At 39.7% G+C, this 14,134-nt stretch overlaps 1 protein-coding gene across 1 annotated transcript in view; it reads right to left on the reverse strand.

Annotated features, from left to right (window-relative positions):
• The window catches only part of FBXL2 (F-box and leucine rich repeat protein 2), a 55,494-nt gene extending 41,684 nt beyond the window's left edge, over window positions 1–13,810 (reverse strand). The window contains 1 exon segment of the mRNA XM_075745545.1: window positions 13,699–13,810. Coding sequence (XP_075601660.1) covers window positions 13,699–13,701 — 3 coding nt within the window. The 5' untranslated portion in view covers window positions 13,702–13,810.
• Between the last annotated feature and the right edge of the window lie 324 nt (window positions 13,811–14,134).

Consider the following 14,134-nt stretch of genomic DNA (forward strand, 5'->3'; position numbering starts at 1 on the left):
AATAGAAAGACACATACAAACATGCACTAGTTGCACAGTCCTAAAATGGCCCCATTACAGAAAACAAACTTTCCAGTTATTTAGGTCTCTTCCTTCACTGTCTACAATGTAAATTCTCTGGTTCAGGTATGTGAAGATGGATAAACTATGATCATCCAAAGATTTAAAGAATTTATTGCCACAGATGTGACAGCAACTATATAAGCAAGAAAAGCACTGCAAGAAATGCTACAAGAAAAACTAAAAATGCCTCTCACCCAGAACTCATATAACTAACATATCTCCTAAGAAAAAGAGAGTAGAGGGACCGAAAGAAAATGCCCAAGGGAAAAAGCAGGGAATACTAAGTTTATATAGGAAAACATTTCTGCAAAAGGAGAAAAGAGTCAGTCAACAGTTAAACAGGAGATATTGACCAGACTTACAACTTAGTATAAATATTTAGGTTTGAGAAATTTTGCCAGAGGAACACAGAGGTAAATAAAACAGAAGGTGAATCAGAATTTAAAGAACCATAGCATAGACTGGAGGAAGTCAAAGTCACCAAGCAATCACTTCCCCTCTAAAGAGAAGACCTTTATGGAGTCCATTTGCTGTCCGCTTTTCCAGAAGCAAAAGCTAGAGAGATCCAGAATAGCAGAGAGTTTTCTGAATGCTAAAAGATAAATATGACAGCCTCACAAAAGAGAAACATGAAAAACAACTGGAAGAAATCTTTCCTGTCCTTCACTAATATGCTGTTCCTGACTCAAGTATCAGGGTATGTACCCGTTGTCAGTCCTACCATCAACACATATCACATACTTGGTCACCATTTGCTTCACTTCTTGGGGTGGGGGGGCAGGGGAAAGCAACTCAGCAAGACATGGTTCTGAAAATAAAGCTGAATATACACTTGGCTCTGACTTCATAAAGAAAGGGAGACAGCAGAAAGTACACATCTGGGAATTCTGAAAATATCTCCCTGAAAAATACTCAAGGATTCGAAAAATTGTATTTCCTTCTGGCTGCTGCCAAGAACCTTTTTTCCCTTTCAGTACATCCTAGGCTGATTTGAAGTCTAACTGCACACTACTGCTTCTTAATTTTGACACAACAGCAAAAGCCACTTTCTTCACCCACTACCTCTGTGCATGGTTACCCACACATCTAAGAACAATAAAACTGTCAACTTTCAATAGGACCAACAAGTTTAATCAAGCTTCCTTTTCCTGCAACTGGAGCAGCACAATTATTCACAGACGACTGACTGTAGACATTCAAAGCATAAACCACCTATGAATATATATTTCAATAGGACAACTCTAGTTCCTTCAAAAGAGACACATTCTTGCCTTTAAGCAGTTCCACATGGCTGACCGCAGGTTCAGGTTTGCTCTTTCTCCGCTTTACATCCAATACCCATTGCTGTTGGTATTTTCAGCCTTTACACTGAACTACACTATGTACATCAACACTGGTTTAGAACTGGTTGACTGCTTCTGAGCTTGGCAATTGATAGATTTATGAATTATCTGCATGTATGCCATTTTAATATTATACGCTATTCACAGTTTGCAGCTTATGGTCTGAAAACAATAGTAAATATTGGTATAATTTTTTAGAACAGTCAAAACACAGGCCTAGTTGTGTTTACTGCAACACTCATTCAAAAGGAGACATATATGCCATCCTCATAGAACTTAAGATCACTAAAGAACAAAGTGAGGAAATATTCTTGTGCATTACAGGTTAAAAAAAATTTAAGTTGCAAAAAAAGGAGTTACCTCCATGAAAGCACACAAGGTCTGTGGTAAAACAGACAAGCGAAGATAGAACTCATAATTCTGGTCCAGAATCTGAATATTCAGTATCACAAAACACTAAAAATCCTCTTTCATCTTAATTATTCCATAGTTGCAGATAATTCCTCAAAAGCTACATCATCTAGAATGCACTTCCTACTTATATGCATAAATATATATTTTTAAATATATATTTGCGGACTGCTACTAGTTTACATGTGTGCCATCTCTTTGCCAGTACAAAATCTGTTATCATCCACTTTTTCTTCACACTGTAGATTCCCAGATGTACAGTAACATGGATATATGCCCACTGTATGAAGGTGACATAACATTTAAGTTTGTATTAAATAGCAATTTGCTCATACCTTACTAACAGCTACAACACGTGCTCAAGATTTTTGAGTATTTCCAACTACTCACCAACTCCTGCATTAAAAAGCCAAATCACTACAAATCATAGCACAGACTTTTGGGAATAGTAAGTATTTTCTACTGAGGCCAAGCTGAAAATCTAAACTTACAATCAAACTGGCAAGTCTTACGGGAAAAGGGTTTATAATCTCTCTATGTTTATGTGAGACTTTTAAGTTAAAGTTGGACAGACAAACTATTTTGAATACATGACAGCAGATAGGACCAATATGGTTGCATCTAGGAATCCCAGTTAAAACCAAAAAAAATGCAGCTTTTACTACTATGAGAAGTGTGGACTTGCCCAGACACACAAGGTACCACACCTGCTAAACAAGTCACAGATGAAGCCACAAATTCAAAGCTGTTTTCTCTCAAACAGTAAGTTTCATGTGTTCTTGTATGCATTAGCTATAGTTATCATATAATATTGTCCTTATGAAATAAGAATATTTAGAAAAATGAAAGTGTCTCTTTAAAGTACTCTTTTACTCTGAAAAAAGTATATTAGCCTCTGGAATCACATTGTATTTGCATCTCAGAAGAGAGGGATTTCTTTAAAGGCTCTTCAATGCTAGTTTTCCCTCAAATTAAGAACAGGCATGGGATAACTGGGGTAGTCATCTTCTAGCTGAAGATTTGTAACGTGATTTTGAATGTGTGCAAGCAGAGAGAAAAGAGGGAAGGTGCAAACAGGATAATATATTTATTCTTTGAACATTTCCTGATAATCTAAACTCTCTTTAATGAAATAAATACCTTGAGTACATTTATGTATCACCTCTCTAATGTAAACAGTGCCATTCTTCTTATTTTTATTTTATATTTATCACATAACTTCTAGTTTTCTGTTTCTATTTATAAAAAAAACCCCAAACCACCAAAACCAGCCAGTCAAGGAAGTGTTAAATTGCTATAAAAATATTCTAATAATCTTGTCAAATACATTTTTCTTCAGTTACAGATAGTACTGACAATGACATGCTCTCAAAATACCTGTATATAATAATACAAAATAATAATTAAGAATACCATGGATGTAGAAAGAATATTTCTTCTTTCTTTGCTTTTGCATTTGGTAGAAGTTTGACTGTGTTAATGACAGGGTATCTCAAACTCTAGAAAAGTGCGGTTTTACCTATATAAAAACCCAAGACACAATAGACAAATCTGTGCACAAGGAAAAAAGATAGGTGAGATTGAAGATATGTAATAAATGTTACTCTAAAACCAGCTCTAAATTTCCTGTAAACATAAGAAAATAGACAGAAACTCTCCACATTCTTAAGGGAATTGCAAGAACAAACAAAACCCACAAGAGAAAACTGTAATTACTTATTACTTGAATCTTGAGCCATTTCTTACATTCTTTAACTGACCTCTCTTGGTGGTACCCTCATTGTACTTTTGAAAGACTGGTTATAATGAGCTAAAAAGGGAGTATTTCCTTAAAAAAAGACCTGATACCTGCTTACAGTAAATTTCTTCAGTAACTATAATTTTTTTTTTATCCCTTTATTGTATAAATAAAGTATCCCTTGTGCAAATCTGTCAAATCCAAAAAGAATAATCTCCTCATTTTGCTTTCCCTTCCATATTATAAAACATGCTAATTGCCACTAGTCCTAGAATATAACTTCTTGGTACACCACAGTTAGCTTGCCACCATTAAAAGCACCACATATTATTCTCTTCTGGTCTAACAGTTAGTGATAAAGCTCTCCTATTTTCACTAGAATTACTGAGTTGAAGAAATTTTTTCTGTTAGAGTTGTACATTTGTGGTTTTGTACCCTGTCTGGTGAAGAACTGTAATATGCTCAAAAAAGTTTGTTTTTATCTACAAAGAAACAAAGGAATATTCATGCTGGTTTATCATGCTTATCTAAAACATTTAGAAGTTTCCTTCAACTAGTATTTGAAGATCAAAATAAGGTTATACTACTAATTTTGTTGATAGTCCTTAGGTTTTTTTAATGATGCAATTTTGGTTGTTGTTCAGTCCTCTGTTGAGGGCTATTTTCTTTACAGATGAAATAGTTTTGTTAGCAGTTCAGCCATTATGGCTCAGTTCCACAGAGATATTTATGTATCTAATTTCCACTGAGATCAGAGTAGATACGGACTTTCAACCTGTCAACTTTTCAAATCAAAAGTTATTAAAAAACAGACTCAAAAATAGCCTTGCTTAGCAGTGTGCTAAAACAAGTAATTATGGGAAAATGTAGATTTGGGAAAAAGGGAAGATGAAGTCTGAGGGACCCCAAAGAACATCAGCAAAAAGAGAAGACGAATATATACTGAAAACAAGGCTGAATTATTTATTAAGTCAGGAATAAAACCCAACATTTGGTCATTGTCACCAAAGGAGACAGTAGTTTAGAATTAAATCCATGCACTTCCCTTCTCCTGTGGTTGACAGAGCAAACTTCCTAGTTAATTTGTAAATACTGCCATATGTAAAAAGCATCAAGTCTTTCAGGTTCTCACTGGCAAGAATAGTATTTATTTAGGATTATTTATGCAGTAATAGGCATTGTAAGAACAAGATGTTTTAAAGGAAAATCCTGACAAAATAAAATTAAAGTTTTATTTAGTTTCCCTGATGTGCAAGTCTGTTAGCAAACACAAAACCCACCATGCTACTGAAATAGCCTCTTGCTATAGTGTCAGGAAAGGCAGTAGATCAGCTTTGCTACCTGGAGCAGTTCACAAGCCCACTAAAGTAATGAATGGTATCCTAAAAATCTCAATATTTAAATACAGCAGAAAAATGGAGGAGGAAGAAAAGGGAAAACAATCTTCCTTTACAATAAATTTCATATTAGCTCACATGTTACGCTACAGAGTGCTCTCTAATCAGAGAATGGCTGCTAGCTGGCGCTTCCTCCAGAAATGTACAATTAATGCATTAAACAGGCAGAATCATTTAACACCATGCAAGCAGCAAAATGTAACCGTATCTAGGCAACAAAAGGAGTGTTAGACAGGCAAACCAATACGCATTGCCAACAGAACTGAAGTAAGTGATATCAAAGACACAACAGCTGATGGCACAGGGCTGGTGTTAAATTAGAATCCATGGTAAAGCTTTCTGTATAATTGATAAAATTACGACACATCAAACTGAACCTTGAAAGGCGATCCCATCTTGAACCAAGCTTGTCTATAGCAGAGACAGACTGTCAAAGTCTTTTATTTCAACACGTTGACACTATCTGCCCTCCAGGCTCTCACTCCTATGCTCCAGCTGCTTACTGTGCTGTCTCAGGCTTTGACATTGTGCACGTTAAATTCCCAGCCATCCTGGTCTTTCATGGCAGCTAACCTCTTTTTTCCTTGGATATCCTCTACCAGATCCCAGGGCTTGTCTTCAGTAGGTTTGTAGCTTCCTCCTCACTGCCAGACATCCACTGGATCTTTTGCACTGGTCTTTTCTTTCAGCATTGTGACAAACTGACTGATAAAAGCAACTAACGCCTCATATGAAAGCCTTTTTTTCAACAGTTAAGGCTCACCTTCACAAAACAAGATCAAATACATCTGGGAAGATCTCTCTGTCTTTCCATAATGCCTTTCATTGACTTAGGGCTGCCTATAAGAGCCATATTGCTTTTAAAGTTTCCCCAGAGTAAGTGCTGTCCAATATAATAAAACCTGTCAGGCAGAAGCAGCTGGCCACACTGCCCACTTTGGTTTTCTTCCAGAAGAGCCATCGTTCTTGTTTTGCCAGCAATGGTATTCCTACCACAACATTCACATTTTACTAGAGGGCATCATCTGGCTCTGCAAGGCCCTGTTCTCAGCGGGCGACAGGCTAAAGGTCATTTGTGAACTTCAGAGCCGATGTCCATAGCTGCACAACTCTTATCTCCAGGCCTTTGGCCATTCCAACTCAACTGCCTCTTAGTGTGGAGCAAGAGGTGCTTGGAGGTTGCCTTGCCTGCTGTCTCGAGCACACCAGCTCATTCTCAGCAGACCAAATAGGTCACATCACCCTTTCTTGTGTGTTTTTTCAGAAAGGCAGTCACCTACTGCCAACAACATATTTGGAACTCACCAATCAAGCCTTTTCAAGAGTATGGCTTAATACTTGGCTGCTTGCTGTAATTAAGGCCTAACAGGTTAGCTTGACCTGTTAGCTGAGCTGACAATCCTTTAATGCAAAATTTAACCTTGTCTCCTACAAAGTGACCAAAGAGCCCCACATATTAAGTATACTTTCACATACTGCTGTCTTACCAGCACTGTTATTTAAGGTGAAAATTCTGATACAAACAACAGAGGCACAGCAGAAACTCCAAGTTGCATAAGTTTTTCTTTATCACATCAACATTTCAGACTGACTCGAGTGTGACAGTTCCTACTTTAGGTGGTTAGAAATTATGAAGGGGAAATCCAATGTTTTGGAGAATTAGTGATTGACCTAATTACTTGCAGGTCTAAAATTCAGTTAAAAGATAGCACTTTTATCAATACTCACATGTAACTGATGTTTGGTAGCCTACATGACAGAAAACATTAGGTTCAATTCAATACCTAACCAAAAGAAACAGGCATTACACTATTAATTGCAAAAGAGTTTTGCAAGTTCTGCTTCCCTTGTTACTCTGAGACGAAAGCTACATGGAAAACTAACCCTGCATTCAGGTTATGATCCACCTAGTTCACACTTTTTAAAAGACAAAGTCTTGTTCTAACACTACTGGAGATGGCAAAACAAACCTGAACCATGTGGAAAAATAAACTACCTCTTACCTAATCTCTCATGAATAGAGACTGCTTCAGCTTGGGGTGGGGGGAATAAAGAAAAATCCAACAACTACTGTTTAGACACTAAAAAATTTGGAAAAAGCTGTTAATTGCATCCCTGTATATTATGTAAACATGCATAAAGAGACAGCTGAAAAAACAGGTTTGACAAAGTTTTATCCTCATCATCTGTTAGTCATGTACTGATTGGTAAATCTTTTCTTCAGACTGTTTTCTTTTTAAAAAAATTTGACTGTTTCCTTCTTCAGATATTTATCCATTATTCTTCTTCTAAGATTATGTACTTCCGAATCAAAACAGTACATGATGAAGCATTTAGACATTATTCCTTAAAAGCAAAATAAAGGATCCAATTAACAGTCAAATCTACAAATCACTTTAATATGGAACATGGGGAAACTGATATGATCTACTTTATAGGCTTGGAGATCAACAGACCTGTGGCAGAAAATTAAAATCAAACAGATGAAGCAGTTGTTGACTGTAGCCCAACACAAGGGCTACAACATACAGATTGTCGTATCAATCTGTATCAATCATCGTATAGATTCTGTGCCTTTTCTTGAACAGGTAAATAACAAATCTCTCCTTAAGCATTAACCAGAGACTCAAATGCTATTTGCAAAAGCCTAAGTTCAAAACACCTGAGAAAGGTAACATACACTTTGACCACTCAAGTAACTTTGAGACTCTAAGCAGAAATACTGGAATAGATCGTATGGCAGCTTCCATCACAACATTCACAGGGACTGTGTGTTCAAATTACAATTTGTTTCATCACAAAAATAATCCATTTGGTTTCATGTAGTTTTGTAGAATCATGCTATATAATACAAGCTGTCAGACATTCAGCGCATGATATGTTCCTGAAAAATGAGGCTGAGAGAAAAGTCGGTGTCTGTTTGTTTTAATGCAGCAATATTTGATTAGGGACAGCCATTCAGTCTCAGCCATCCAAATTAAATCCACATCACAGATTCATCAGAGCCCTTAGGAGTAAACCTTTCAAAACTCCTCCTCTGAATCATCACTTCTGCATATAGTTGTTCTTACTCCCATACATACGGCTAAGTCTTATTCCCAGTCTCCAATAATAGCAAACAAACTAACACACTGGTGGCATGACAATGGAGACCTGAAATCCTCCCAGAGCACGCACATGGAGATTCTTCTGCAGGTTCATTTCCCCAGGAGTTTGCACCATTCTAATTTGGACTAACACAGTCCTCCCTCTAGCCACGCAATCTGACATCCAGAAAGGCAATTCTTTTTCTTACTGTACTTAGCTCAGACTGTAAATGAAATTATAGCTTAAGTCCTGACTGCATGGTTGAAGCAGAATCCCTTCTCCTATGCACCTGTGAAACAAAGATTCTGAGTACTAATATTTCCCCTCCAACAAAACTGCTCTTCGACAATATATTTCAGACTTAAAAGGTATAGTTCATTACAGAACTGACTCTGTAGCTTCTACAAAGCCATTTCAAAGCAGTGCTGTATCTGCATCGTAAACACTATGTCGAAACCGATGGTTTTCCTAGTACTGAGAGTGTGAAACCTGTATTAAGAACAAGACTTCTCTGCAAGGCAACCTCCCTAGAGTATGAAACAGAAAAAAAAGATGACAAAAATCTGTGTGGCAGCTGCACACACCATATACGTAGTGTATAATTAAAAAAAGTTTTCACTTATAAGAGACAAAATTAGGTACCTCTTCATGATTACAAGCAGCAATTATAACTGACTTCAAAGGAAATAGCATCTAGTAGCTGTTCCAAAACATCTTTTTCAAACTGTTCCAAGAAAGGTAAGAGGTTGAGATTTAAAAGAAAAACTGGACACTCACTTAATTGTTAGTATTTGCCAAAATTCATGGTTCTTGAATTTATGGAGAAATAAAATTAACCTTGATACCTCTGCTTAAGTAGATTATAGATCATTTTGAGGACTACAAGCACACTCAGACATTTTGCCCCTTAATATTTAGATAACTACTACATAACATCAAGTCATGATATGGAAATGCTTTTCCTCTGTGAAGCTCTGACCTCAATTTCAACCTCCAAAGACAGACAAACTTGACATACCGGTAGAGTTTCACATTTATGCAGGTTTGATGATGTCCTGTCTCCTTATTGATTTAAATTTACAGAACATACTGGTTAACCAGTTGAACAGTAATCAAATCCAATGAAAACAGAGTTTACTATTTCTTTCTGCCTGAAGGAGAACACAGGAAAACATTAGGATAGAAAAAGAGAGTATACCATGAAATACAACCAGTATTTTAAAGGCTTGATACCAAATTTCAAGTACTTTCTTGTGGGCTGCACAGCAGCAGCTTGTGGTTCCATGTAGTCATAAAAGTGCAGGCCCAGAAAAGGACACATTTCCAGTTCCATTCCTCCTGTAGTATGAGTGCAGTGGTTCCTCCAAGGCAAAGATTAACAACCCAGAGGGAATGAGTCAAGAGATTGGCTGTAGTTGATTATCTCAGCTGAGGCGCCCTTGTATTTTAAACAATGCAACTATTGTTGCATTTCCATTATCGCTCTGTACTCAACAGAAATTATTTTAGTCCATTTAAGGCCTTAAATTCATATTGTAGTTTTGCTTGGGGTTTTGTTGGGTTTTTGGTTGGTTTGGGGTTGGGTTTTTTTTCGGGGCGGGGGGGGAGGAGGACGACACTGGAATCATCAAAATTATGCATCTTACAGATTCTGTGTTTTCTTCTTCTTGAGCAGGTAAATAACAAATCCCTCCTTAAGTGTCAGACACTCAAATGCTATTTGCAAAAGCCTAAGTTCAAAACACATAAGAAACTTGAATGATTAAAGGGGAATTACCTAACTTGGAGAAATCTACGCAGAAATACTGAAACAGTATCTAAGGCAGCTTCCTACTACAACATCATTTGCAGGGACTGTACTCAAAATTAATCTCATGACAAAAATGATCCATTTGTTTCCATGCAGTCTTGTAGAATCACACTATATACACGATTTTCAAATGTTCGAAGCACTGTACATTTTTTGAAAATTAGTCTGAGAGAAAAGTTTGATCTTCACAAACTACTAGTAAAAAAAAAAAAAAAAGAAATCTTCAAGCTCAAGAACAACTAGTTTAAGCTTTGATAGAGTCATGTAAGTAATTTCTTGATCCTGAAAAATAAACATGGAACTGACAGAGGAGATACCAGTATGCTGTGAATTTTAAGTCCATCATTATACTCCTTTAATGCCTCGTGTACCTTTTTCAGTTGTAGCAATGGATAAAGACTTCCCGCATTTTTAAGAATGCAAATCCAACTCTCACCATTTAGAAGTTACTCTGTGTTTGTAAAGCTTCTGAGAAGGAAGATTGCAAACAATTAAAGTATCCCACCCCATGTTAAAAGTTTAAATGAGAAAGCTGTTCTTCAAAAGCTCAGACAGCTGGACTCCAACCCTATTACATTCAAATGAAGTCACCCAGCTCAATTATGACCAAAAATTTTAACAGGTTTTGCATTGTGCTAAAACATAAAGAGGGAAAAAAAAAATCTACAGGGTATACAGATCACCTTCCTAAAAAGTGTTATTAGAAAGAATGCAAATGCATGTTATAGCTATTGTCTAAACTAGCTGCAGGCTACTGTCTGAACTGTGAGGGAGAACTCTTTGTTTTTACAATTTCATCTGGTCTTGTTCTACTTAGCATATCCCGTTTATGTGTATTTCTGATTCAGTAGGAACACTACCAGAACTATTACACAAGTTGATGACAATTTATATGAAATCAGTGCAGTTATTCTGATTTCTAATTAACAAAACAGCTGAAGTACTGTTAATGTGTAGCCTTCTGCTGGCATTCAGATCGATATTGTCACAGTGCCAAAGATTAGTACTACTTTTCTACACTAACCTAAAGTTGCCATGCTTCAGTGAAAATCTGACTTTTAATTTTAAATTTTCCACATCTGCTAGCCCCATGTTACCCCTAATTTTTACTAAGATGGCTAAACATTCCAGCCTATTGTCAAAATAAGCAAGCAATAACCTAATGGTCCTTCTGATTTGTAGGAACATTGATTTTCCCTATACTAAAAGGTCTGGTGACAATTGGTCAAAATTAATTCCTTCTTCACCATTCCTGAATTTTATACTATGCAGCTATTAAGAATTAAGAGGGAAAGAACAACCTAAACAGGACTAACCCTAAAAAAGAGGGCAATTCAAGTACAGGCATTCAGTGAATAGAACATCTGAAATATATGAAAAGAAAAAAAAAAGATGCTATTTCATCCTTATCAGCTGTCAAGTGCAACTAAGGAGCTGCCCAATGCAAGAATCTACACAGCAGTAAGGCTTATCTGGTATAATTTCTGAGGTTTTACCTGTGCAGTTACAGCAACAACTCAGTGCTTCTTTGCAGGTTATGTATCTGCTGAGTTTAGACTACTAAAGGTATCAAATCAGGAATGTCAAAATGGACCATGAAGGAAAACTCCACACCTGGAGTTCAGTAAACAGAAAATATTTACTTACATTGTGAAATAGTTTATAAATATTTTGTTCATTGTTTTTCAGTCTGTAATTTTTCCTAAATTTAGAACGAGATAAATCCATTTTATTAAATTGACTTTTAAGATATTCCACACCAGAGAAGATACAGTAAGATGCAGGATGAAATACAAATGTGAAGTAGAACATGTCATTAAGTCATATCACCAATACTACACCATCTGTAGCCTCATTCACTGATGTTTAGTCCTCCTTGTAGCAACAGATATATTCTAAAACCTTTGCAAACTAAATCCAACATGATTCTGCATAGAAGCATACTGTAATCCTACACAGTCTATCCATAGTTTTCAAGGTTGTTTTGCTTAGGTTCAAAACATACAGGCTAGAATCAGGAATGAAGAGAAGGCAAAGCGCAGGAGAAGAAAGAGAAGGAGCATGAACAAGCCTTCATGCAAAGGAAGAAGAGAAAGAAAAGTTGCAACACCACAGGGATATGCTCCTTCCCTTTGTAAGGCTGAGCACTCCCTCCCCAGAACTTGCTACAGGAAATCTACTATTATTACACATGCATAAATATACATAAAGTGATTTTCTGCCTTAAAACACTGTGCATTTATTTCCCTGCGTGTGAAAGGCTAGCAACTGTGCCTTCTTCCTGTATAAAACTATCCCTGCAGAGCAATAAGGCATCAAACACTTAAGTTGCAATTGAAAACAGGGATCATACCAATACCCTTTCCAAACATGCGGTACCTGTCCCTACTTACTCCCCCTTACGTGTCTTGTTATCTTCCTTTCACAAACATCATGATGCGCCTCTCCCTTACCACTCGCTGCGTGCATGTACCGCATCACATCTCCACATACTCTCCCCACAGAGCAAACCTCAACCACTCTTCCTCCTTTGCTGCACCCTCCACACATACACTCCACGACACACCATCTCTACATACAGATGCAACAAATCTCATGACCACCACACACATAACACCAATCTATTATATTTATAGATGCATCTGTGCATACACATTAAACCATCACAGCTATGCACACTTTCACATATAAGCAACTGCCACTCTATACACATAAAATACTATACCCTGTATCTGTTACATACATATAAAAGTACAGATAATCCTTGCCACACCCATAGCATACATGCCTATAAAAATATCCATATATTTTGCCACATGCAATGTTCACTATATATATACACACACAGAAACACAAGCCCATACCAGACAGCAGTATACAGACACAGCTATATACATACAATGCCATGTCATGTCCCCCCACATGTCACGTCTCTGCTACAACACAAATACACACATTATCTAAAGCCCAAACCATAGCAGATAAACACACCCACTGACACAGAGATGTAATATTACCCTCATGTCCTACCATACATCTGCTATACATACACATCCCAAGCCACACCCTGGCTTACTGCACATGCATAAGCATTTAGCACAGCACCCCATGCTTCCACACTCTAACACCCCACATCTGCTCTGTGCACTGACACACACGTTAGCTTCATCCCTACTTTATACAGGGGGACGACACACCTCTGTCATGGCCCAGCCGCTTCACGCACCAATATATATACACACATTATCTCTCCTGGGTTATACGGGGGACAACACAGCCCTGCCACGCCTGACCCGCTCTACACACAGGCAGACCCCAACCATCGCTGCTCCGGCGTTATGCAGGGAGGCAAGACACCCGTCACAGCTCACCCACAGACACGCAGGCATATCCTCTCCCCGCCTGTGCTATAACGAGGGTCAACGCAGCCCCACCGCGCCCCACCTGCTCTGGACAGACAGGCAGAGATACAGACTCTCTCTTCCCCACCGACACAGCCCCTCGCAGACACATCCCCGCTCCCCGCGCAGGGCCGCACGCCCAGCACCACAGCCGCACCACCACGGTGCACGCACGCCGTACCCTGCATATCCCCCCGCCCGCCAAGCGCAGACGTTACGCCTGCCCGGGCCGCCACCCTCCCCTCAGGGTGAGGGGCCCGCCTGCCGCCCGGCCCCGCGGCCGCTCCACACGGCCCGGCCAGCACTCGCTCCCCGCGGCGCCGGCGCCGTCACCTGCCCGCCCCGCCTCGCCGACGCTCCCCGCCCGGGGCCCCGAGCGGCCGGGCCAGCCCCCTAACGCCCGGCAGCGGGGGGCGGCGGGGCGGGCCGGGCCGGGCCGCAGGCTCACCATGGCAGAGGCGCCGCGGCGAGGCCGGTTGTCCTGGCGACGAGGAGCCCCGAAGAGGGCGCCAGGTGCAACGCCTGCGCGCGCGCCGCCGCCGCCGCTGTCGGAGCTGGGGTCGCCCCGCCCCCTCGGCTGTCGGTCCCTCCCTCTCACCTCAGGTGGCGTCGTGGGGGGGGGATGGCGACATGGCGGCTGCGGTGGGAGATACGTTGCTTTCCAGGGGCTGCCAGCGGCGGGAAGGGGAGCCGGGCTCGGGCAGGCCGATCTGGCGGTGGTCCTGGCGGGTCCCGAGCCTGTCACCTCTGTGAGGGAGGGCTGTCGCCCTGGCCTGGCCCCTCCCGTGTCTCTCATGCAGCCGCCTTTCCTCCCGATGGGGAAAGGACTGGCAGCCCTCACCAGTCGGCCCTTGGGATTTAGAGTTGTCTGTGTGCTCACAGGC

This window comes from Balearica regulorum, chromosome 2 (assembly GCF_011004875.1).
Source record: "Balearica regulorum gibbericeps isolate bBalReg1 chromosome 2, bBalReg1.pri, whole genome shotgun sequence".
Lineage (NCBI taxonomy): Eukaryota > Metazoa > Chordata > Aves > Gruiformes > Gruidae > Balearica > Balearica regulorum.